The 26,647-nt window shown below is 50.6% G+C and overlaps 1 protein-coding gene across 1 annotated transcript in view; it reads left to right on the top strand.

Annotated features, from left to right (window-relative positions):
- The first annotated feature begins 361 nt into the window (after positions 1 to 361).
- The window catches only part of Trim71 (tripartite motif containing 71), a 53,084-nt gene continuing 26,798 nt past the window's right edge, over positions 362 to 26,647 (top strand). Inside the window, exon 1 of the mRNA XM_036194231.1 lies at positions 362 to 2,452. Coding sequence (XP_036050124.1) covers positions 1,640 to 2,452 — 813 coding nt within the window. The 5' untranslated portion in view covers positions 362 to 1,639. The remainder of the gene's footprint in view (positions 2,453 to 26,647) is intronic.

Below are 26,647 nucleotides of genomic sequence, written 5' to 3'. Positions count from 1 at the left end.
GGGAAAGAGAAAAGTGGGGTGTGTGTGTGTGGAGGGGGGAACCCTAGCTCTCCCGGGCAGTGGCCATCAGCCTCCAAGAGGCAGGGATTCCGAATGAAGTCTCTTTTTCTTTCTTTCTTTTTTTTTTAAATAAACGGAAGAGTCGCTCTGCGCTCCTCGCCCGGGAGGTTCCAAAGGTCGTCACACTGAGGCCTGGGGGCGATCGTCTCCCCCGCGGCCGGAGCGGGGGAGGAGGGTGGTGGGAGGAGGGGAGACGCACACAAAAGCGGGCCGGGCCAAGAGGGCTAATGTTTCCTGTTTGCCTGGAACCCCCTCCCCGGCCTCCCCTCCCCCACCCCTCCCAGCACTCGGGCGGAAGTGAGTTTGCTCCTTTGGAGATTAAAAGGATTCCGAATTCCGATCAGTCCCAATAACCGGCGTTCCGAGAGGCGGCAAAGCAGAGAAAGAAGGGGACACGCGCGCGCACGCTGCCCCCTATTCAGGGGAGTTGTGCAAAAATAAAACCCAAAGCAACCCAGGAAACCAGGGCACCGGGAGAGCTAGAGCCCGGTAGGCGCAGCGTAGCCGGGGCCACCCGCGTCCCCGCTCGGCGACTCGTTTGCAGGAGGATGACGCAGGCGGGAGCCGCGGGCAGCGTTGGCCACGCGGCTCCTGAAGTGGCCGTGCGGGTCCCTCGCCGGCTCCTCTGATTCCAGCACGCCCGGGAGGGAGGCTCCGTTCCCGAGGCTCCGGGATTGCAGGGGGGACCCGAGCGAGGGTGAAATGGCCCGATGACAAAGGAAATGTGATCCACCCCCTTCGCTGCCCAGGTTTCGGAGAGGACGACCGTGAGGAGGAGGGGCGCGCGGCGCGCGCGGAACGCGGATAGCATTGCACGACGGCCCCGCGCGGAGCGGGCGGCGGGTACATCCAATATCTTCCCGCCGATGAATAATTCAGGGCGGCCCGCGGGGACCTGCGGCCCCGCGCGGCGGAGCGCCTGAGGCCGGAGAAGGGTCGGAGCGCGCGCGAGAGAGAGCGAGGAGGGCCGAGGACACGCGGGCGCCGGGCCGCGTGGGGCGCGCGTGCGTGTAAGCGCACAGAGACCGCGGCCCGGCCGGGCTGCGCAGAGGCGCGGAGTGCGTGGAGCGCGCGTGCGTACTTGTGGCACGCGTGCTTCCGCGGGCCGGAGGCCCCCGCACGAGGTGCAGCTGCGCGCTCGAGCCGACCGCGCCGCTGGGGAGGCTGCGTCTCGGCCGCCACGCAGGAGCTCCTGCCGCCGCGTCATGCGGCGGGGCGGCCGGCGTCGCGCGCGGGGACTCGGGCTGCTGCTGCTGCTGCTGCCACTTCGGGGCGTTCTCCCCTCCCTCCAGGAGACTCAATCCGTTTAGCCCGGGGCAAAGGAAAAAAAAAAAAAAAAGGCAAGCAACACACACAAGACTCGTCGGGACCAAATCCTTTTTGCGCCTCGGGGACTGGATTCCACGGCGGACTTTGGGACTTTGGCGGGCGCTCGCTTGGTACGGAGTGGCGGTGCATGCCCTCCGTGCCGAGGTGGCCCGGGGTTCGCCTCCACCGCGCCCTCGATGCGCTCTGCTGAGTGAGCCGCGCGCCCCCCTCCTCCTCGCCGCACGCCCTCTTCCCTCCGGCCCGCCTTCAAATGGCTTCGTTCCCCGAGACCGACTTCCAGATCTGCCTGCTGTGCAAGGAGATGTGCGGCTCGCCCGCACCGCTCTCCTCCAGCTCGTCCGCCTCGTCGTCGTCCTCGCAGACGTCCACGTCGTCCGCGGGCGGCGGCGGCCCCGGGGCGGCGGCGCGGCGTCTGCACGTCCTGCCCTGCTTGCACGCCTTCTGCCGGCCGTGCCTCGAGGCGCACCGGCTGCCCGCTCCGGGTGGCGCCGGCCCCACCGAGGCGCTGAAGCTGCGTTGTCCCGTGTGCGACCAGAAAGTGGTCCTGGCCGAGGCGGCGGGCATGGACGCGCTGCCGTCGTCCGCTTTCCTGCTCAGCAACCTGCTGGACGCCGTGGTGGCGACCGCCGACGAGCCGCCGCCCAAGAACGGGCGCGCGGGCGGAGGCCCTGGGGGAGCGGGCGGCCACAGCAACCACCGGCACCACGCGCACCACCCGCCCCAGCGCGCCGCCGCTCCAGCGCCGCCGCCGCCGCCCGGCCCGGCCGCCTCTCCCGCGGCGCTCCTGCTGCGCCGACAGCACGGCTGCAGCTCGTGCGACGAGGGCAATGCCGCCTCGTCGCGCTGCCTCGACTGCCAGGAACACCTGTGTGACAACTGTGTGCGCGCGCACCAGCGCGTGCGCCTCACTAAGGACCATTACATCGAGCGCGGCCCGCCCGGGCCGGCGGCCGCCTCCGCGGCTCAGCAGCTGGGGCTCGGGCCGCCCTTCGCCGGCGCGCCCTTCTCCATCCTTTCGATGTACCCAGATCGTCTCGGCTTCTGCCAGCACCACGACGAAGAGGTGAGAGCGCGTGGGACGCGGACGAGGGGAGGGGACCCTTTTCAGACTTGTATCTTCGCCTCCCTAAGTTGCTCAGAGAACCACGACCTGGCGACATCTTCCTTCTCTGTGCACGACCGAAGAGTCCCAAAACACCAGATTCCCTCCCTTTTTTGTTTCGTTTTTGTGTGTGTGTGTGTTTGTTTTTAGTGGTGAGGATTGAACCTTTTGCTAGTCAAGTCTACCCATGAAATAGACTCCCAGGCCCTGGGGTCACTGTTTTTCCTAAGTTTTACTTTTATTTGCATTCGTGTGTGGAGGTCAGAGGACAAGTTTCAGAAATTGCCCCCCCCCCCCATCTTGTGGGACCCGGGTTGAAGTCGGGTCTTTGAGGTTTTGAGCCAAGAGCTTCTTAACTAGTAAGCAATCTCACTAGCCCAACTTAAAATATTAACCTTTTCTCGTGTGTGATAAAAATGTGCAGTCGGTGTGTCCAGTTGAGCACGAGTTTGGAAGAGATATTTGTGGAGTCGTGGACTCCTTTTGTGTGGGCCAGCCAGAGGCCGCCTAGTGTGCTGAGAGGTTGTCCGGGGTGGGGAGAGGGATGGTTGAGGTGCCTGCCGAGTCGCTTCCCACGTGTGTGCTGGGCCGGAGGACTTGGATTTTGTTGTCATTTGCACAAGTTGGCATTCACCAGGTTGTCTGTCTGTCTGGTAAGGGGCCCCCGGCTATAGTTTTTTAAGAACCAAGGAACCCCCGTATTGAGCCGCTATACTTGCTTCTACTGTTTCATTGTATACGGTGTGTAAAGCATGTTGTGGTTGGAGAGTACCCACGTGCAGTGGCCATGTGGCCTCGTGGGGGCCCCTGAGAGATAGAAGCCAGATTGGGACCACCGCAGTTGGGTCTGGGGCGCTGTTCCCAAGCTGGCCCCATCTCCCGTTCCGCGGGGACTCGGTCGCCACCCTGCCCGTCCAAAAGCTCTCCACTTGCGCAGCCGCCCGCAGCTCTAACCTGGGGGCGTGCAGATTCTGAGGGCCCTGCTGCCCTCGGCCCTGATTGTCTGCCCCTTTGGGCTCTTGACCATCACCACTTACTCCATCCACTGGAAGCTGAGAGCAGAGCTTGGCGGACCACCCTTGATGGGTTGGGTAACCTCGTCCAGGTCCACCTGTGAAGAGACCCACGTGCCATCCCGCGCTAGTATCCTGCCTCTGGGAGAGAGCACGGGACAAACGGGGCCCTCGCAATCCCGCGTGATGGAGAGTGGGATTGCGGCCACCCGCCTTGGGGTCCACTTTGTAGCACGTTCTTTGGGGAGGAGGGCGGAGCTACCTCCTGGCCTTAAGTTGACGAGGTTGGAAAAAAGTTTGAAATTCTAATGCGAAGAAGTTACCCTTTTAAAGGGTTTCTTCTGAAGTGAAGTCTGTGGTTCGCTTCGGTTTTCAGCCCTGCGTTGGTTCCCGTTGTCTCACATTCGTGGTTTGATATTTCTAGTATGTTCTTTAATTACTTTTAGAAAAATCCCTCAACTGGAAGATGGGGGGCAATTCACCTGCAGATTGGGATCAAATGCGAGGGAGGAGGCAGGAAAAAGATCCCCAAATCTGTGTTTGTTTCCCGCCACGGAGGGAAAGAGTGGAAATGTCTTATTTATTTTATTTTTTTTTAAAGAAATTTTTAGTTAAAGATGCTCCATTTGGGCTAAGGTTGTAGGTGTTTGATGCTGGCTGATTTGTGAGAGGCTAGGCTGGCCGGGAACTGTGTAAACTAAGGTTGGTTTCTGACCCAGCCTCAACTTCCCAAATGCTGAGATTATTGTTGGGGGAGCCACGTTTTTGAGTAAACTGACTAATAGTTTCTTGATGGCATCTTCATTCGTGCGAAGTTTTCCTTCCTACCTCCTTAATCACCATCTCTCTTGCTTAGTTTTCTTCTGCTTTGGGGTTGTAATAAATGTCTAGCTTTGTGTTTTTCCTTTCTGGTCTTCTCTGCCCCCATCTTTTGTTTTTATAAGACAGGGTTTCTCTGTGTAGCCCTGGCTGCCCTGGAACTCACTCTAGTCCAGGCTGGGCTCGAACTTACAGAGATGATCTGCCTGCCTCTGCCAGCAAGTGCTGGGATTAAAGGCATTCACCACCACCCGGCTCTGTCCCCATTGTTGAAGCCCCATATTATTCCCGCACAGGCCACATTTAGGAAAAGTCGGGCTTTTTCCTAATATGGGGGACAGTCCTTATTTCCATCCATTTCCCTGCAGATGACATGATTTCATTATTTCTGTGCTGTATCTGGTTTATTCCCTGTAAATTAGCAAACCATTTGAACTGGGAGAGAGTGAATTAGCAAAGTGAGGCTTTTTCCTGCCCCGGGTCCCACCCAGATGCCTTTAAAAATCTCTTTCACCATGTGCGGTCAGGAAGCAGTAAGATTCGAGATTGTTGAAGGGATCAAGTTTGTTCAGTCTTCAAAATTTCTGAGTTTCTCACTAGAGCAAGATGCTTGTTAGACCTTTATTCCTTCTTACTGACGGTGGCAGACAGTGCTTTGAATGAAAAGAGCAACAGATCTTTCTTTTTCCTCCTGGTGGAGATGATCTCTATGGGTCTCAGGAAGTTGTTCTTTAAAAAGTCATTGCCTCTATCTGGGAGGGAGTACCTGGGCTCCTTTTGTGGGTGGGGTGGATGATAGATGTGCTGCTGTCCTCACTTTTTGGGGGGATGGACCCTTGTCTTGACTTTGGCACACAGAACACCTCAGTGCTTGAATGCCATTGTGCCACCCTGTTTTTTAAAATCTGCAACTGTGTCAAGTTAATTCTGTGTCAACCGGGAGAAATAATTTGGGGTGTCTTCTGGCGACCGATGGTGAAGTGGCTGGAGTACCTTGCTCATCACCCGACTTTGTGGGGGAGGACTCGGCTTCTTTTGGGAAGATGGCCTTACTTAGGTATCTTCCAAACCCCAAATTTGGAAACAGACAAGATGTTGGAACATTTTTGGTTTAAATAAAAATTACAAGAACTTAAACCTAAAAAGAACCCAGCAGTGGATTGCACCCTCAATCCCAGGATGAGGCAGGGGCATGGCTATGAGTTTGAGGCAAGCCTGGGCTACAGAAGTGAGATCTTGTCTCAAAAAACTAAAAGAAAATTTTTAAGAATGCGTTTGGGCTTTCTAGCCAAGGGAGACCCACTTGCTTGGGCTTTTGGCTAGTTCTGATCCTGGTGAGCCCCTTAGTCCCAAAAGGCACTGTGTATGTACCCTCAGGGATGCAGGGCATTGCTCTCAGGAATGGGTAGAGGCTTCTGATCTTAGGGGCACATTCCCATGGCCACACATTCTTGAAGCTGCCAGTGCCTTTTGAACTCATCATCCCCCTCTACCTTCCCAGTGGCCGCCTAGGATGTAAGACCTTTCCTGAGAAGCTATACTCAGAGCCGGGCTGCAAACGTGGTTAAAATGGCAAGACTCCTGGGGACCTTCAGGGGACAGATAGGTGATGTTGCCATTGTGATCCCAGGGAAACATTATGATTGCAGTATTGTTCCAGGCGATAGGGGAGGGCTGGCTGGGATTTCGCAGAAAATGGACTTTGAAATTAAGGATTTATCCAGCCTGGGTCCTGGAAAGATCCAGAATTACGGAGTTTCCACTTCAAACGAGGCAATTTGCTGCTGCCAGAAATAATTGGCTGTATGAGTTCCTGTACCTGATCTTAGAGTGAGCATCATGCCTGTAGTCTACATTGGTGTTTTGTTCTGCAGTCAGTCTCAGGATTGAAACTGCTTTTAGTGTGTATGTACTCTGACTGTTTTAAGTCATGCATATTTTTTCATGTGTGTGAATTACAAAATCCATTCAAAATGGTTTTTGAAACTATACAGTTTTGTTTCTCATTTCTACTTCAATGGCAGAAGTGGGTGGTTCCTTTTCCCCTCTCGGTTTTGAGTCAGTCAGGACCTTCCTCCATATACCATTCTGGTCTCAACTCATCCTGACTCTCCTGCCTCAGCATGCCAAAAGGTGCTAGGATTACATGTCACACCAAACCAAAACCCAATCTTCTCTCTTTCTTCCTCCATCCATCTCTGGAGGTCAGATTAAAACTTTTAATTTAAATTGGAATCTCATTGGAGAGAGCTGGAGGCATGTATCTTCTGTGGGCTGCAAAAGTAAACTTTGAATACCTCCATAGAGGCTGTTGCCTGTGGTTTAGCAAATATTTCAGTGACTGTAAATAAAAACATGGCAGGCACTTGCTGGCTGCTAAACTTGTGGAATATTTATTGAAGTGCATAGAGAGCAGGATTTCATCTGTGTGTTTGGCCAGTCCATACACTAGGGTAAGGTTCCTCACATGCATGAAAGGCCATTAACTGGAATAAACTGAGGCTGTGGCATCTGCATGGTGTGGGGACCTTTCTGTATATGCTTATGAAATTACCTCAAGGAAGGAAAAAGCTTTTTGAAATTGCATGGACATGATAGTTTATAAAATTGGATTGTATATTGATATCAGTGAAGGTATTTAGGGAAAAGGGACTTACAGGCTTCACTTTACTGTCTGTCCTTCATCAAGGACATATTTCAGAGTTGAACATCTAGTTGAATCTGGAATAGAGAAACTTTGAAAGAGATTAGAGACTGAGGAAATTTTTTTCTTTTATTTTGGTCACATGAACATTAGTTTTTAAAAAAGTCCCAGGGGGTTGGGGATTTATCTCAGTGGTAGAGCCCAAGTCCCAAGTCCCTGGGTTCGGTCCTCAGCTCTGGAAAAAAAAGAAAGAAAGAAAAAGAGTCCCAGCCCTTGTCTGGTTTGTTAAACAAACAAACAAACCAACAAACCCACCCCTTAAAATGGTTACAACTTTCTCCTGAATGCCTGAGCTGGCTGCTGAGCCTAGCTTTTACCTACCTTTTTTTTTTTTTTAATTTCACGTGCATTGGTGTTTTGCCTGCACTGAAGGTCTGTGTGAAAGCTTTGGATCCTCTAGAACTGGAGTTACAGACAGTTGTGCTGGGAATTGAACCCCGGGTCCTCTGGAAGAGCAGTCAGTGCTCTCAACTGCTGAGCATCTCTCCAGCCCCATACACAGCCTTTAAAGCACAACTTGGTTGTGTGTCTGTCCTTGTTTGTGGGAGCTAATGTGGGGTTTTGTTGTTGAAGTTTGCCAGGGTGGAAAATGTATCATTTTAACCTGAGGATTTGTTCTTCGTCTGGTTGACTCCAGCCAGGGTTCTGCTCTGTCTGTAGCCTTGGCTGGCTGGAAACTCAGTCCTGCCTCAGCCTGCCCAGCAGTGAGATTATGAGACTGCACCACCCAGCAGGGTCCCTTATTTGACTACCCTGCCGGTTTAAAGCACAATCCCCTCTGGCAGTCAGAGTCACGGGGTTTGCATGCTCTGGCTGTTTCTCCATCCAGTTCCAAACACAGGTCAAGGTTTATTGTAGCCGAGTTCATTCTTAGTAAATAATGGTAGGGAGGTCTTTGGGATGAGTTTTTAGCCCATGTTTGCAGTTTCAAAATATCCTTCTTCCTCCTCCACCTGTAACAGAAGCACATGGCACCCAAGGTTGTTTTTCTTTCTGTTTTGGGAGACAGCAAACAAGGGTACCAGTAAGGAGAGAGTGACCGCCACCTTAGCAGCCAGAAGACCCTGATCCAGCCTGAGTGGTTTTCTCCCCTTTCAGTTCTTTCTTTGCCCTCGAGCTGAGTGAGACCCGCCTGCACCAAACCCGACAGTGTCTCTTCCACTTTGGGTGGAATCACCTACTACTTGAATCTTTGAGACCCAGGCCTCTCCGGGAACCTGGGTAGCCAGAAGTGGGTTTGGAACCCAGGTCCTTGCTTATTACTGGAAGCACCTTCCCTATCAGAGGTCTCCCCAGCCCTTTATTGGGTTTGAAATCAAACGGAGTAGCGGATTTGGGGGGGCTGTGGGCAAAGTGCTAGTTATTTGCATCTGAAAGTGACTTAGTTTCCCTCCCTGGAGGTTAGCCAGGGAGACTTGTTTACAGCTGGCTTTAAAGTAAAACAAGTAGGACTGGGGATTTAGCTCAGTGTGCCCAAGGCCCGGATTCGATCCTCAGCTCAAAAGTAAATACATAAATAAACAAAATAAAAAGTAGAGGGATGGAATAGGTGAGCCCTTCCTTGGGGGTCCTCTTCCACCCAGCCCACCCCGAGTATGGGTTTTTTTGAGAGATCTATGTTAGGTTACTAGTGGGCTTGTTCTGAAAGTAGATTTCTCCGATCAGTTTTCAATTCTATTCAGATCAGCCTCACCTAGTGAGGGTCCCCGCTCCCAGCAGGGATCTCAGTTCAATTACCGTATGGCTCACTACCCCAACCAACACTTGCCAGTTCCTCAAGCCAGGTACTTCTGAGGACCTCTGCTCTCTGTAATTGTGTGTTAGCAAGTTGACTAGGGGTTTTGTTTTGTCTTGAATGGCCTGTTAATTCTGAGTGGGTGTGTTTTGTTGATTTGCTTTTTTGAGATAGCTCTTTGGCTGGCTTGAAACTGGACTTTTTAAAAATTTAGTTGTTTATTTTATGTGTGTTTTCCCTGCATGCATGTCTGTACTACACGAGCCTGATGCTGGTGGAGGCCAGAAGAGGATGTCCAATGCTTTGGGACTAGCGTTATAGGTGGTTGTGAACCACCATGCGGATGCTGGGAGTTGAACCAGGGTCCTCTGGAAGAGCTGAGTCATCTCTCCAGCCTCTCTTGTTACATTTTGATTGAAGTCATTTCTCTGTAAGCATGTGTTGGTTAGTGGTAACAGTTGGGAGCAGAAAAGCACAGAATGAAATAGAGGACAGGACCTTGTTGTTATGAGTTATTATGTGTGTTGTCCCCCCTTCCCCTCAAGGTATCCTGAGTGCAGGGAAACATGCTGGCATGCTGAGCAGATGCAGCAGCGCATTGGCAGGCAACCCAGTTTATGTGGGCATGGCGGCCAGTAATACACAGCCCAGATGCTGCATCCATGTGGAGTTCATCATAATAGAGAGATAAAGAGGCAGAGAGACAGGAAGAGGAGGGGTGCACACCATGGGAGTGGAGGGAGAAAAGAGAAAGGGGTGGAGGTTTTCCTTAAATCAGGACACAAGGCTGCCCCAAGGGGCAGGGTCAGTATTAACACATGGCTTTGTCTCCCTGTGAAATGTGTTTGTGGGAGAAGGGTGTGTGTCTTGGATTTTGGAGCATAAGTAGGTGGAGAACCTATGGGATTGAAAGTTTTCTATCTCACCTGTCACTTGCTCTGTCCTGTTACTTAAGGAAAGTTTGACTAGCTGCTTTCTAGCCATAACCATTTGCAGAGTTAAAAACAATGTATGCTTTCTGGGGCCAGAAAGATGGCTCATCCCATAAGACTTGGAGCTCAGTGCCTAGCACCCATGCCTGCAGCTCACAGCAGACACAGCCGCATGTGGTGGCTCATGGACCAGCCAGCTTTCTGTCAGTGTTGCGACACTGGAGGCTGAGACAGGAGGGACTAGGGGCTAGACTGGATCTGTGTCTCAAAAGCAAAATAAACTGCCCTAGATTTGCTACTAAGCATCTTTCTGTGCAGGTAAACTTGGTTTGTTTCATCCTTTTCCTTGGGCATGGAACTCAAGTCCTCCAACAGGCAGAGAGCTGCGCCCCCAGCTTAGGCACAGTACTACAGCCTGTTGGACATTTTAACACCTGCGCTTTCATTTGGTCTGTGTCCTCCAGGATCAATGCCAAAGGGAGATCATGTTGATTTAGAATCTATCATAGGCTTCTAGCCAATATCTTTCTCGGTGTGTGCATAAGTGTGGGGTAATAAAAGCAGATATAATAAAGATAAATAATGCATTGTTGTGTGTGTTCACGATGTGTGTGGTGCGAATGTGGAGCTCAGAGGACAAGTTTGTGGGTGGAGTTCGTACCCTCACCTTGGTCCCTCACTGTGTATCCCTAGCTGGCCTGGAATTCCCTGTGGTAGAGTAGGCTGGTCTCTGGGAGATTCCCCTGCCTCTGCCTTCAGAGTGCTAAAACTTAGACGGGTCTGGCCTGACGGGTCTGGCCTGGAGAGATGAAGCCAGGTCACCAGGCTTACTCATTGAGCCAGCTCATTAGTTAAGACATCTGTACCTCAGGCTATCCTCTTGGGCTAGGATAGCCCAAGGTGTGATCTTTGCCTCCCAGGTTCTGCTTGTGTTCCTTATAACAGTAGTTTGTATTTCCAGCTTTCATTCCAGCTGAGGCAAGAGGATTGAAAATTCCCAGGCCATCCTTGATTACAGAGCAAGACTCTTGCTTTTGGGGCAAAAGTTTCTGGTTGATGGCCAAAGTGATACCCTGAAATGCTTTGGATGGCTCCCTCCTTAGTCTTTCTCACAATGTCTGGGATGTCTGTCTTCACACAGCCTGTGGGCTAGAGAGGAAAGGGGACTGAGCAGAAGGTCTCAGCCTTCCCAGCCTGGCTGCTGTCCATGTGGTCTGTTCTGTGAAACTTAAGTCCTGAGGATCCTGGTGGCATCTGACAGGTTCAGGTGAGTTGGGCTGAAATGAAAGTCTTGGAGAATGAGGGGGTTTTGATGTTGACAGGCAGAGAGTGGTTTCCTCAGAACCTGCTGTGCATGGAGTCCAGGAAGTGTGTAATAATGGAAAGCTTCATCCACCTTTCAGGAAGGTATGAGGTTCCCTGCCCCTTTTCCTGGAGGGTGGTGGACTGTAGCTGAAGTTATTCTGTTCCTGCTAGGTTCCTGTGGCCCTCAGACCCAAGCAAACACACAGAGAAACTTATGTATGGCCTAATGGCTCAGGCTTCTTGTTAGCTGTTCTTATATTTTAAATTAACCCATTTCTATAAATCTGCACCTTGCTACGTAGTGGTACTTTAAATCCTGTTCCCCATGACAGCATCTGGCAGCGTCTCTCTGCCTCGGCCTTCCACTTCCCATAATTCTCCTCTCTCCTTGTCCTGCCTCCACTATTCTTGCCTGGCTGCTGGCCAATCAGCGTTTTATCAATCAATCATAGCAACGTATATTCACAGCATCCAGGACATCCCGTAGCAGTGGGCTATTTGAGTTCCAGCTAGGAACTGGAGTCTGATAGGCAGGGGTAGGAGAATTGCTGAAAATTCAAGGCCAAGTCAAGGATAACTGACAGGAAGAGCTTGCTTAGATAAGGCCAGTGGTAAAGACGATGTCCACCAACTCTGAAGACCTCAGGATCCCACACGGCAAAAGGAGAAACTGACCCTGCTGGTTGTCGCCTGACTATGCTTGCTTGTCAGGAAGGAAAGCAAGCAGTGGGAAGCTCCTTCCAACCCAGGTAGAAAGGAGTGGATTCTGTCCAGCAGTCCTTAGGTGGGTCCCTGTGGCTGCTCAGTTTGTGCTGAGTGGCACAGCTACTGGACCATTGGTGGTGAGGCATGGTAGAACATGAAGCAGAATTTAAAAGGCCATTTCTACTTGGGTATGGTGGCTTGTCACTGGGGGTCCAAGAACCTGGCATGATGGCCCAAGTCCGTGATTTCTGTGTTGTGAGACGTAAATTTTCTTATGGATTAGATTGTGTCCAACATGTGAAACCAACACAGCAGACCGGGCCTTGCTGGGGACTCCTACTCTCTCAGGCCCTGTGGCCCTACCTCCTAGCCCACTGAGCTGTGAGCCTTCCTGATTCCATCATTGTCCTTGTTGATAGTCCATTTCTGATCGAACCATGAGGTTTGTCCTTTTCTATACGTGGCTGCCCCTAGAAGACAGTGGGCAATGTGTTGGTTCCAGAGATGGAATTTGGAGGCAGTTCTGTTACCTCCCTCCCAGATAGAGTCTCACTGTGTCATCCAGGTTGGCTTTGAATTTGTGGGTGCTCCACATTTTGGCAACACCTGCTGTTGGTAAAAACTACACCAGCCAAAATACAGAATAGATTTCCCCTTTGTCTCCCTCAGGCTGGCCAGCCTCAGGATCTTTTCTCCACCGGTGTTTTTGGACGTTGTGAGAGGGAAATCTGGATTGCATTTGGCTAACCCCCCCCCCCCCCCCGTGAGATGGGGAGGGGCTTAGTGCAGTTTGTTTAAAAACATTCTTGTTGTTATTATCTTTTTATTTTATGTTTATGGGTATTTTGCTTCTGTATGTATTTGTGGAGCATGTGCATGTCTGGTGTCCATGGAAGTCAAGAAGAGGGTGTTGGATCTTCTAGGACTGGAGTTGCAGACAGTTGTGAGCTGTCATGTGGTGGGTGCTGGGAATCAAACTTGGGTCCTCTGAATGACTTGTCTCTTAACCTGAGTTATATCTTCAGCTCTTTAATTTGTGTGCCTGTGTGGAGGTATGTGCATGTGAGTGCAGGTACTCAAGGAGGCCCGAAGAGGGCATAGGAGCCCCCAGACCTGGGTGTAAGCTGCATGGCATTAGTAGTAGTGTTCTTAACTCCAGTTAAGAACAGTCCCTAATAATGCATTCTCTCATTGAGGTGATATACTTAATTTGTTGTGGGTTTTGTTTTTGTTCTGAGACAGGGCTCACTCTAGTCCAGGGCTGGCTCAGTATGTGTTTTATATATATAGCCCAGGATAGCCTCATTCTTTAAGCAAATGTTATCCTGCCTCAGCCTCCTGGTCTAGGATTACAGGCAAGAGTCTGTTTCTACACCTGGCTTCTGTACATTCATTATTTTCAGGTATGTATTGTTGACATGTAGTCATTTATTGGGAGTGCATGATGTGTGTCTGCACTGCATTCATGCAGTGTCTGCAGAGGTCAGAAGAGGCCTAGAGCTGCACATGGCTATGAGCTACTATGTGGGTGGTGGGAACCTGAACCTGGGTCCTCTTAACCTTGGTTCTGTCTCACTGGCTTAGGACAGGGAGTTTTTATTTGTTTTTCTTCTCAGGAGAGATGATGTGTATTATCTCCATCCCAGGTAGAATCTCACTGTGTCCCCGGGTTGGCCTTGAATTTGTGGGTGCTGCATTTTTTCTGCTGGTTGTCTAGGGGTGACTGGAGAAGCCAAAGCACGGTGTCTGAATTTATGCTCTCCATCTCTTCGGGGTCTCTGCTCTTAGGCCCAGAGAACTGGTTTCCAGGCCGCTTGCTGTGCTAACTGGCTGTCTTTCTACCAGGCCCTTTGAGGTCAGGTTTGGTGAGATGAGAGTCTTCTCCACCGGAAGCAGTTGGCTTAATTAACACAACAGGGACACAAATGGATGAACACTGAATAAATGCTACATTGAGAACTTATAAGTGGCAGGGCTCATGCCTGGTAGGCACCAAGCGTGGGGTTCTGTTTCCAACACCACAAAAGCAGCCCTACGTAGGTGCTTTGGTAACACTTGGAACAGGAGCACGGGATGACAATTTCATTTTTTGTTTTTCAAGATAGGGTTTCTCTGTCTGACCTGGAACTCACTCTGTAGACCAGGCTGGCCTTTTGAACTCACAGAGATTCGCCTGCCTCTCCCTGCCTACCTGAGTGCTGGGATCAATAAAGGTGTGTGCTACCACTGCCTGGTTTTGTTCTTAAGTTGTGTTCCTTTAAAGAGCCACACTAGAGGATCTTCTGAAGACTGTTTATAGAGTGCACTTGTCCATTAGGATGTCATTTATTTTTCTGAGTCTGTTCAGACCTTTAACCTGTCTCTGCCCTTCCCATTACTGTCCTCATTCAGTTCACACTCCGGTAGATGGAGGAAAAACGGGTATTCCTGGGGCTGCCTTGTTCATACTTGTCTTTTTGAGACAGGGGTTCTTTGTGTAGCCTTCGCTGTCCTGGAACTCTGTAGACCAGGCTGGCCTCAAACTCACAGAGATCCACTGGCCTCTGTTTCCCGAGTGCTGGGATTAAAGGCGTGCGACACCACCTGCCTGGCTTCCCTTGTTCATTATAAAAATACATTTATCTAGTTTATTCTAGTCCTGATTTGACATACCCACTATGTGTCCTTCAGGTTATCTGTAAATTTCAATTAAAGCAAAAAAACAATTAGATGTATTTTATATGTATCAGAGTTTTGTCTATATATGTCAACAAACCCTGGACCTGGAGTTAGGGATGGTTGTGAACCACCATGTGTGTTCTGGGAGTCCCCAAGAATTCTTTTTTTTTTTTTTTTTTTCCTGGAGCTGAGGACCGAACCCAGGGCCTTGCGCTTGCTAGGCAAGAGTTCTACCACTGAGCCAAATCCCCAACCCCAATAATTCTTACTTAATTAATTAAATTAAGAGCACCACCCCTGGTTTCTTCCTAGCGGCCATGTGCGCACACACAAAGCCTATAGAGACGCCATTAAACCATTTGCAAAACTGTATTGAGTGCCAACCTAGCTGGCTGGCTGCTCCATACTGGTCTTCCCTCCTGAATATTCAGTCTTTTCCAGCAGCGCCCAGCCTGGCCCTTGGGGCTTCTGGGACCCTGGAGAGAGGCACATTTGAAATGTGAATAGGCCAGGCCTGCCTTGCTCCTGGGAGCCGCTGCCCGCCCCCGCCCCGTTTCCTCCCACCGTCAGCCCCTATTTCCATCCGACTAATGGAAGGAAAATGGCTGGTCCTGTTTCCCCTCACTTCCGAGGTTACCAGACAGGGCGGGTGGGTGTGGCTAGCTTTCATACGTCCTATGGCTCACTTGGGTTTCCTCCCTTGTTTTCTGCTCATGTACTTTGGCCAACTTCTTTTTTTTTTTTTTCTTCGAGACAGGGTTTCTCTGTGTAGCTTTGCGCCTTTCCTGGATCTCGCTCGGTAGACCAGGCTGGCCTCGAACTCACAAAGACCCTCCTGGCTCTGCCTCCCGAGTGCTGGGATTAAAGGCGTGTGCCATCATCGCCCGGCTTTCTTACTCTTTTTAAAGATTAAATTTTAGTTATTTATTTTTTTGCGTGTATGGAGGTCAGGTAGGTTATTTTCTCCTGCTGTTGTGGGTCCTGAGGTTTGAACTCAGGTTGCCAGGTTTAGCAGCAAGCTCCTACTTGTTGAGCCATCTTGCAGGCCCAGTTGTGTGTGTGTGTGTGTGTGTGTGTGTGTGTGTGTGTGTGTACACATTATTGTTATTATTTTTTGACAGGGTTTCTCTTTGTAGTCTTGGCTTGAGACCAGGCTGGTCTCTAACTCAGAGATCCACCTGCGTCTGCTTCCCCGAGTGCTGGGACTGAAGGTGTGCACCATCATCACTATTTTAGTAAGCAGGCCGCTTTTTTTTCCTCAAGATTTATTTTTAAGATTTAACTAATTAATTAATTAAAATTTTTTTGTGTGCATGCATTGTGTTTTTCTTGTATGTATGTGTGAGGAAGTTACACATTCTGGCATGTTTGGATCCTGGAGTTACAGACAATTGTGAGCCGCCATGTGGTGCTGGGAATTGAACTCAGGTCCTTTGGAAGAGCGGCCAGTGCTCTTACCTGCTAAGCCATCTCTCCAGCTCTCAAGTGAGTGGGTCTTAATGGTAGAAATTGCCGTGTCCTGGGGTCACTTCTGATGGGTGCAGGATGTCTCTACCTTCTCCAAGGAAGGCCAGATTCCCCCCTCCCCCATTGTAACATTTGCTGTTTCTGGGCCGCAATGCAAATGGCCAGGGCACATTGTTTTTACTGAGCAGAGATACCCGCTGGGAGGCGAATTCCTTGAGGACTGCCTGGAAAATGTGGAGGTGAAGTCCATCCTGTCTGTAGTTTTTCCCAGTGTCCGCCTTGCATGACTCCCCTTCCTGGTGTTTGAGAGCAGAGTTTGCTTCTGGGGATTGTTTCTGTTTGCATCACTGGAATAGGGAAAGACAGTTACCCAGCAGCACTTGGGGTATGCCATTGGTAAAGGCACTGTATGCTTCTGTTGAAATAGATTTTTTTTAAAGTTATCAAGCAGTCACGCAGGGTATGTGTTACAGAAGCAGAAAGGCAGCTTTTGTGTGATGTTACAGAGGTGACCAGGCAGAGGGGAGGGGAGTCAGGGGGCGCCTTTGGAATTGACAGTGTATTTTCTGTAGTGGCCATTGGGTCTGAGCGGTTAGTTGCCTAGGCAGCCAGGTGGCTTCCTTTCCTGAAGGCATTTCCTTTCAGAAAACGTTGCATTTTGGCTTATTAACAGGAATGTAAACTGCAGAGGATGAAATGGGGTCCAGTTAGGCAGACGTACAACGGAGCTACTTCCTAGCCCCCATCAGGGCAGTTTTGCCATGGACCAGCTATTGTAAATGCCTTTCAGAACAGCCTTCCGCTGGTGATGAGGTCCCAGGGGAAGTGACCTGATCGCACCAGTGGGGGCAGGTGACTCCCTGATCTTTACAGTCGGCTGCAGGCTGCTTCCTTCCTGCAGGGTCCAGAGCCCTTCTTCCCTAGAGCCTAACTGGCTGTGTGTGGAGGAAGGCTTCCTCACCAACCCTGTCAGGGAGGGACTCAGGGGAGTTCTCTGCTTTGTTCCCACATATGTATAGTCCCTGAACTCCAGTAGGATCTGAGTGTATTAAAAACAGGAGGCAGAGGCAGGTGGATCTCTGTGAGTTTGAGGCTAGCCTGGTCTACAGAGCTAGTCCAGGACAGCCTCCAAAGCTACAGAGAAACCCTGTCTCGAAAAACAAAACAAAACAAAACAACAAACAAAACAGGAGGGAGCTGGACTGGATGAGGATTGGACTAGAGGAACTGATTGCGTGGTACCCAGGAAACGGAAGAAGAGCTACCAGTGGTGGTCCCCAAAAAAGACCCGGGAGCCTTTTAGTAGATGGGCCTTTGGAAATCTGGGGGATGCCTCAGCAGTTAGAGCTCATCTGCAGTAGACATTCAGTTCAGTCAGTGTCTGCAGACTGGCTGCAGGAAGTTGTGGGTTCCACTGAAAATTTGCTTGATTAGCTAATTAAATTATTTGAGAGAGAGTCTCACACAAACTGTCTCGACCTGCTCTGTAGCTTAGATTGTTCTCGAACTTGGGGCATTCCTCCTAGTTCAGCCTCTTTAGGGCTGGGTACTTAGCCACGGTGCCTGCCTGGGCTATCTGTTCTCTTCTCTCAGAAGAGAACCATGCAGGTGTGTGGGTCCACCCCAGAGCCCAGGTGTCTTCAGCTGTGTGCACACCCCACCCCCCCCCCACCCCACCCCACCCCACCTCCACCCCCGTCACCGTGGAGTCAGCAGTCAGGAACAGAGGCCATCTCTCCTGCATTCTCACCTCCCAAAGAATCTCGGATGGAATCTCCCTGAATCATCTCCTGTGGTGATGGTGATGCAGGGCTGATGTTTAAACAACCCCACCTTCCAGGCTTTGAAGGGCAGGCAAGTGAGTGTTTGCCCGAGTCACCGAAAAGCCAGCACGTAGCAGGAATACAAAGGAGACCCTCGAGAAGCGGTTAATGATTAAATCCAGGGCTTTGGGCCTCTGCCTCCCATCGCTCCTTCCTGAACTTTGCTCCCTCACGCCCCGGGGCTCACCCCAACCTCAGCCAGCTTGCTGCTTGCAGACCTTGGTTTTGAGATGCTACTGAAGCCCTTCTTTGGGCCTCTTCTTCCAGCACCCAGAGAACGGGCTGCTCCCTACCTCCTGTTTCATGCTGACCTGCGTGCCCTGCTGTAGGAATTCCTCATTGGGGCTTTGTTCCCCAAAAGCTGGAATGGCTGTCCTGCAGTGTTGGACAAGATGGCCTTGCTTGCCTTGGATGATGGCATCATGAAAGTCTGGCCCTGGACCTCTTAAACACCCCATATTGTACTCAGCCAGTTAGCTTTTTGGTCCTGACTTCCTGGGATTCCTTGGGGGAAGAAACGGCTGCTGTGGAGGGCCTTTACCTCTTACTAGGCTCAAATTGGGGGTTGCCTTAATTCTCAGCCTTTCCCTTTTAAGGTGTGACTTGTCTCCACAGGTTATTAGGAAGCCTCCCGACTAGGACCTGATATCACAAAAGGTGGAACATTTTTAGTGTATGTGTGTGTCATGTGCAGTGTTTAGGATGGCGTTTACCGTTTTGTATGGCAGCTTCATTTAGGGGCATCCTGAACATTTTCCCTCTTAGATCTCCTTCACAGCCCCACAGGATATCTGTATCCTTGCAGAGGACAATGAACCAGAGAGGCTCTGACCTCCTACCCATGCATGCCTGGGGCAAGGGAGGAACCCAGGGCTCCGGCTCAGGGCTGTGGCTCTCAGGGGAGGACAGTCGGAAGGAAGAGCTACTTCTTTCTCTGGCTCCCACTGCTACAACACGGGTTTATGTGGACAATGACGCTCCCACCACTGTCCCTGTCTCCTTGAGCTGAGCCATGAGGACACTGATTCTAACTCCAGAAGAGGATTTTTAGGGTTCAGGGGCGTGTGTGTGTGTGTGTGTGTGTGTGTGTGTGTGTGTGTGAGAGAGAGAGAGAGAGAGAGAGAGAGAGAGAGAGAGAGAGAGAAAGAGAGAGAGATATGTTTGTTCATGACCCGGTCTCTTAGGAAGTTGTGGCTGTCCTGGAACTCTGTAGACTGGGTTGACTTTGAACTAACTCAGAGATCCTCCTGCCTCTCTGCCTTGGGAGTGCTGGAGTGCCACCAACGCCCATCCCAGCTGGCTTGGAACTCCTGAACCTCCTACTTTCCATCATGAAAACCACCACCTTTGTGTGACCGGCAAAGACTTCCCAGCTCTGAGAAATCGCTGCAGGGCAGGGTGGGAAGGGGTCACTGGCAGATCTACACCTGCCCTCTTCTGGTTCAGCATATGTGGCTTTGTTCCCTGCGTGTGGAGAGTGTAGGGGTGGGGTAAGGGTCGGTCTTGTACTGATAGTGGATTATGGCAAGATTGTGTGTGTCAGGAAGTGCAAAGCCTTACTCAGAGCTCCCTCTATATAGGAGACCATCCCCGTTAGCAAGCTTAGTCTTTTTTTAATTTAAATTTTGTGTGTGGGTGGTTTGCCTGCATGTGTATCATGTAGAAACAGTACTTGCAGAGGTCAGAAGAGGGCATTAGATTCTCCAGAATCTACAGAGTGAGTTGGATTGAGCTCAGATCCTTTGGAAAAGCAACAAGTAACTAACTACTGAGCCATCTTTCCATTCCCCCCTTTTCTTGACTCAGACTGCCTGTGTTTGTAAGTTTTTTTTCTCCACCTGATGTGGTGGTGTGGGCTTGTAACCCAAGCCTTCTGCCAAGGGGGCAGAGAGAGGCCAGGAAGTTGTAGGGAGTTCAGTCAAGCTTGCTTCAAGCTGCCTGGGGTTTTTGAGACATTGGTTGGTTGTGAATCCCAGTACTGGGGAGGCAAAGTTAGTTCGAGGCCAGCCTGAATGTGACCACAACTTACACACAAAAAAAAAAAAAACACACAAAAAAACCACTTTTTCTTTGCAAGCTCCATTTCTTTTTTGAGAGAGGGTCTTTCTGTATAACAGCACTGACTGTCCTGGAACTGTAGACCAGGCCCCAAACTCACAGATCAGCCAGCCTCTGCCTCCCAGTGCTGGGTTTAAAGGTGTGCGCCACTGCATCTGGCAGTAAGCTACATTTCTTAAGCTTGAGTAAAATAAATTTTAAATAAAAGTTGAAATTTGAGCTACATGTGGTGGCGCACAATGCCCTGCATCTCAGCACTCAGGAGGCAGGAGCAGGCTGATCTCTGCAAGTTCAAAGACAGCCTGGTATGTCTACAATAGCAAGAGTTTCAGGACAGCCAGAGCTGTCTGAAAGAACCAAAAGACAAAAAGGGTGCAACTTGAAGGCTTGTGTATTTATTGCCCAGCCCAGCGTAAGGATTGTTTTTGATCAGCAACACTGACTGATGGAATGTAAAAGAATCAAGCCATTGTACCATCACAGCCCTTGGCAAACAAACACTTAATCCTCCAGTGCTCTGCTCCGCTCTTGGACAGAGTCCAGACCCGTGCCAAGGGGCGGGCCGAGAGGACTTGGTAAAATAGCCACCTGAAGACTGGACTCACTCTTAGGAGTTGAGGCATGAGGCATGAGGCATGAGGACTCTCGGCTAGCCGTCTCCTCCCCCTGCAGAGGCCCAGGCCAGGTGTGGGCCCTTCTGATGGTGTTACCCCTACCCCCACCCTAGAACCTTCTATTCTGCAATTTGGTACAACTTGAAACCCCTTCTGGAGAGGTGGGAGGAAGTGGTTAATCCCCACTTCCTTCCCTGGAGTTTTATGAGCCTCTGGGAGCCTGCCTTACTCTGCCTTAATGGTCATAAATGACCCTCTCCTCTGAAGGCAGGGCCAGGCCCCTATGATTCTGTGTCTGAACCCCAAGTGGTTTGGCGCTTATTAAGTGCTTTTTGATGGCAATACCATTGGTCTTCTGTAACTGGGAGGTGGAGGGGAAGCTTTAGCATCACTAGGGTGGTGGAGGGAAGGCCAGCCGGGAATGCCATGATGTGGCCAGGGTGCTGGAGCAGGGTTGTCAAACAGTTGCTGGTGGAGTGTATGACTAGGAGACAGGCAGGGAGAGTTTGGGCCTCCAAGGGGCCCTCTCTGCTTCCAGCTCACCACATCTGGCCCGAGAGTGGCAGGTTGGTGAAGGAGAAAAACTTGAAAAAGAGTGGTTTTGCACTTTGGAGGTTAACCCCCAGCATGCCTGAGTTTGGTTGCAAAGGCTTTTGGGGGTTGCATGGCTCGTGGAGGTTTGCCAAGTGGCCTTGGGGTGTTGGAATGGGTGGCAGTGCTGCATGCTGCCCATGGAGGTTGGTCCACGGAGGATTGATTAGCAGCGGAACTCAGGAGACCCCGGACTCACATGACGGTCACCACCTGTCCTGATAATAGGTCCCGCTTTCCCTGCCAGCTAATCCCCCTGCCAGGGTTTTAATGACTGCTCACTCTGTCTTCTCCAGGAAAGAAACAGGACCAATGTGCTCATCCTGTGACCCTGCTGGGTTTGAGAGCTGATGCCAAAGAGGCATCTCTTCCTACCTACCCTCTGGAGAATCTTCTTGAAAAAGCCCCTCAGGAGGTGTGTCTTGTGGCTAAGCACTCTAGGTGCTTCAGCACAAAATAAGGTGTCAGAAAAACTGAGAGAAAAGAGTCTCTTCCCTTCTTATTCTAGAACATTCCTCTAGCCTTGGCTTCCCAAGGACAGTGGTCCCAGGCAAACACCACCATGTCTGTTTAGGCATATTTTCTTTTCTTTCCTTTTGGTGTTTCAAGACAGGATGTGTAGTCCTCGCTGTCCTGGAACTTGCTCTGTAGACCAGGCTGGCCTTGAACTCAGATTCTCCTGTCTCTGCCTCCAGAGTGCTGGGATCAAAGGTGTGTGCCACCACTGCTCAGGAGTATTTTCTTCAAAAAGTATTTTTAGTTATCTTATTTCTTACATTCTTGGTTAGTGTGATCCTTGTATCACTTACCCCCCACCCCCTTGGTTGCTCCCTCTTTGATAACAAGCTGGCTGAGGCCAGGGGATGGCTGTGAATTTGTTCCAGGTGCCAGATGCTTCACTTAAAACTCTCAGATGTCCTCAGTGTCCCTGTCCTGGCTGAGCAGCTCCTTGTAGGGAATGGATTTGCTGCAGGGCCCTCTGCCCCCCCCCCCCCCCCCCCCCCCTTTCAATGAGAGGTTTGTGTTTGCCTTTTTTTTTTTTTTTTTTTTTTTCCTGAAGGGTTTGGTTTCTCTGAGTAGCCTTGGTTGTCCTGGAACTTGCTCTATAGCCCAGGCTGGCCTGAACACAACAGAGACCCGCCTGCTTTGGCCTCCCTAGCGCCCTTATCAAAGGTGTGCACAGCTGCCGCCACCACCTGGCTACCAGGGGGTCTTGATTTGGGAATCTTGGCAGTGCAGCATTTCTTAAATACTACTGTGCATTGTGTGTAGCCTGGCATTGTCTAAGATTGCATCGTAGGTTTCTAACATTTACACACTCAGCCCTGTGTGTAAATTGTCTTGGGATATTTCTGGGTGTTTTTGAGTGCTTACACAAAGCCATTGCCCAGGGCAAAACTTAAACCGTTTAAAATGGGGGTGGAGACTGACCATCAAGTTGCTCGCTCATTTGTTCGCTCGAAATGTCTCTTGAGTAGGAAACCGAGATGCTGGGCCACTTAAAATTGTTTTTTATGCTGTGTAGTAGCCTTACTTGTTATTTTAGAAGTGTGTGTGTACTCAGTGTTAGAGTTCTGAGGACACTTTCGGGAGTCATTCTCCTTTGCTGTGGGTCCCAGGGACTCACAGGCTTGTGTGGAAGCTTTACCCACTGAGCCATCTTGCCTGGCTCTCAACGATTTCAAAAATTAATAAAAATGCGCCAGGCGGCGGTAGTGCAGGCCTTTAATCCCAGCACTCGAAAGGCAGAGCCACACGGATCTTTGAGTTCGAGGCCAGCCTGGTCTACAGAGCAAGATCCAGGACAGGCACCAAAACTACACAGAGAAACCCTGTCTCAAACCAAACCACATGCATTTTGAGACAGGGCCTTGATTTAGCTCTTGGCTGCCTAATCTTTCTCCTTGGGTGTCCTGCGTGGTGTTGGCAGCGCTGGGTGTTGGACTGGTGCTCTTACGCACACCAGGCAAATGCTCAGCTACTGAGTCACATCTGCAGCAGCGTAATGCAAGTGAGGTACAGTATTTGCTTTTCAGTTCATGGTTTATTTTATTTATTTCCCTTTCCTTTCACTAAGTCCCCTAGTTTCATGTAGGCTGTCACAAATGATGGAATTTCTTGCTTGGTAGTGGTGGTGCATGCCTTTAATCTCAACACCTGAGTGGGGCGGGGCAGAGAGGCGGCCAGATCTTGAGTTCAGGACAGCCAGGGCAGAGAAACGCCGTCTCAAACACACACACAGACGTGGAAGGAGTGCTAGGGAGTAACTGGCTTTGGTGTGGTGTTTGTCATCCATTCATGGGGGCCTAAGGTCAGATCCCCAACACCTACGTAAAAGCTGGACACGGCATATGTATCGGGGAGCTAGCGATTACAGGGTCAGTGAGAAACTGACCCTGTCTCAGATTAGGGTGGCGTGTCTCTGCCCTGGCCTTCACACACAGGCAGACAAATAAATACCCACACACCACAAAACATACCATACAAGTGCAAGGATAAATTGAGGCTGAAAGCTGGGCATGGTGGTGTGGTGCCCCACGCCTGTGGTACTCTCAGGCAGGAGGTGGGGTAGCCTGGGCTAGAATAGCCCCTGTCTTAACCACAGTGGGCTGACAGCTGATCTTGTTGTGAACGATGTTGCCCTGGTGAGGGGTGGGAATGCTTCCAAGCTCTTACATTTTAGTGTTTGGAGAGACTGCCACACTGTCCTCCTTCAGGATGAGCACCTAGGCCACAGCTGTGATCTGCTTTTCTTTCTGCATTTGCCAAGTGTGCTTCTGAGCTCTGTTCTTTGTTCTCAGTTGCATTCAGCCTCCTTCCCCTGGGACAGTTGGATACCCTGACAGCTGAGGTTTGCCCTGGGCTTGCCTTCTCTCCACCTCCATAGAGATCTCTGATCTCTCTCTCTTTTTAAAAGTCATAGTAGATCACTCCCAACACTTTCTGTGAGAGCACTGAGGAGCTGCTCACTGTTGAATGTGCGTTTGGCTCTCCCAGCCTCAGATTCCTGGTTGACAGGCTCATACCTCTGGTGTACTGCACATAAGCCCAGGACACTTGTCTCCAGCTGTGCTCTCCGGCCTAGGGTGTGTTCCTCCTGCCCTCTTGTTCTGGGGTCAGAGGAATCCTGCCTAGGGAGTTCTGCAGGGTCTGGCCGGCCAGCCCTTATCTTGTCTCCAGAAGTCAGCTGGTGGGTCTTGCACTGTCAGCCCTGCGTGCATGGCGCACGAGGCTGAGTCACCACCGGCCAGGCTGTGCTGCTGCTGGGGCAGGCCCCAACTAAGAAAGGCAGGGACGTTTGCTGGTTCTGTATATTCTTTTGCACTCACACAGCCGAACGCTCTTCTCATACTGATGTTTGGGCAGTGATACCTGGAAGCTCACAGAGCTTTGTTCCGGGCACTGTGCCAATGACAGTTAATTTTTTTTTTTAATTTGTTTTTGTTTTTCAAGGCAGAGTTTTTCTGTGTAGTTTTGGTGCCTGTCCTGGACCTCACTCTGTAGACCAGGCTGTCCTCGAACTCAGAGATCTGCCAGGCTCTGCCTTCCGAGTGCTGAGATTAAAGGCATGCGCCACCACCACCTGGCTGCCAGTTATCTTTTCATCCCCTGCCATCAATCACGGCCCCCCCCCCCTTTTTTAAGACACTACAAAGCCCTGGCTGTCCTAGACAAAGTAGACCAGGCTGGCCTTGAACTCAGAGATCTTCCTTATCTCGGTTTCCAAGTACCAGGATTCAGTGTGAGTACCATCACACCTGGCAAAGCTAAGAATGTTGGCAAAAGAGATCTTGGGTTGGGGAAGCAGGGTTTGAACCAGAGGAGTGAAGGAGGGGAATCTCTTAGCAGATCCTATGGAGGCAGCACATTCTTGGTTTTTGCTTTTTGTTTCACGTTGTCAGCCTGGCTACACTTTCCCTCTGATAACTGGTGTGGGTTGTTGTTTTTTGTCTGGGCGGTTTTTTGGGGTTATGTGATTGAACCCAGGGCCTTGAGCACACTAAACCCACTATCACTGTACTCTAACTCAGCAAGCACAAGGCCACATAGCACTTTTAAAAAGTTGAGTCAGTCTAAACTCCATTATGTAGCCCAGGCTGGCCTGGAATTCTGTTTCTGCTACATTGGCCTCCTAACTGCTAGGCACACACTGCCTGACGGGAAAGGTTATGTTCATAAGAGATTATAGAGCACTGGTTCTCAGCCTGTGGGCCCCAACCCCTTTGGGGGTAGGTGGCCCTTCACAGGGGTCACCTTTAAGACCGCCGAAAAACATATTTACATTACAGTTATGAAGGAGTAACAAAGGGTCGCATTATTAGGAAGGTTGAGAACCACTGGATTAGAGAAAAGGACCCTGGATAGGACCTAGTAAGCAAGAAATTACTCCTAATTAGCCTGTCGCTCCCCGCCCCCCTCCCCAGTCCAGTGGCCTCCTGTGGGATGTAGTTGAGGGCCCTTAATACTGATACACGGTCTCTAGCCCCCAGGCTATCCTGAAAACTCAAAGACTTGTGCATAGCTGGGAAGCAGCACATTCAGGGGGTGTCAGGCCCTGAGATTATCAGAAACTCGTGCATACATTTTGTGCCTGCCTGATTTTGAGACAGGCCCTGGCTAGTTTCGAACTCACCATGTAGACCATGTTGGTCTCCAACTCAGAGATCTGCCTCCCTCTGCCTTTCTAGTGTTCGCTCACAAAGGGCTGTGCTGTGCACACACGTTTAAAGGTGGGTCCCATCTAGCTAGATGGCAAACTTTTGTGGCTCAAAATAATCTTGGTACTTCAGTGGGGTTTTTTTTGGTTTTTCGAGACAGGGTTTCTCTGTAGCTTTGCGCCTTTCCTGGATCTCACTCTGTAGCCCAGGCTGGCCTCGAACTCACAGAGGTCCTCCTGGCTCTGCCTCCTGAGTGCATTGAGAGCACTCTGCTTTCAGCAGATCCAGGTTTGGTTCCCAGCACCCACAGTGTCTCACAACTGGATTCCAGAGGCCTCTGGGCACCAGATACCCAAACGGTACATATGCATACACGGAAGCAAAACACAAGGGTTTTTTGTTTTTACAGAAATGATTCTCTCTCTCTCTCTCTCTCTCTCTCTCTCTCTCTCTCTCTCTTTTTTTTTTAAGCTGAGGATTGAACCCAGTGCCCAACCCCAGAAATGATTCTTGTTGAAATACATAGAAAGTTAGTTGAATTTATATCCCACTATGAGACCACTCCCAGAGATTCATTTTTATTTTTTTAGCTCTGTAGTCCTGGCTAGCCAGCCTGGAACATATATAGACCAGACTGGCCTGGAACCTACATATAGAGACTCCCGCCTCTGCTTCAAGTGCTGGGATTAAATGTGTGTGCCACTACAGCCAGCTAGATTTTATTTATGGTTTTTTTAGTGTGTGTTTCCTGCATAAATATGTGCATGTCTGGAGGAGGGTGTCAGATTCCTTAGAACTGGACTGAGATGGTTGTGAGCAGCACTGGGAACCAGCCGGGTCCTCTACACAAGCAGAGAGTGTTCTCAACCTCTGAGTCACCTTCTGTTGTTGGTCTAAATTCCAGTTACCATTAGTGAAAGGGTCGTGTGGGCTTGGTAGAGCTGACCTGGTGGTGGTTGGTGTCGAATGATAGGTGTGCACTGGGCATGGCGTCCAGGTGTTTCAGGTCTCTGACTGGTTACATCTTCTCATTGGTTAGTCCGGGTGGCAGGGAAGCTGACAGCTCACCCATGA

The sequence above is a fragment of the Onychomys torridus genome, chromosome 7 (genome assembly GCF_903995425.1).
Source record: "Onychomys torridus chromosome 7, mOncTor1.1, whole genome shotgun sequence".
NCBI classification, from domain to species: Eukaryota; Metazoa; Chordata; class Mammalia; order Rodentia; family Cricetidae; genus Onychomys; species Onychomys torridus.
The sequence above is the reverse complement of the archived record's forward strand: the minus strand, read 5'-3'. Positions and strand labels throughout refer to the sequence as shown.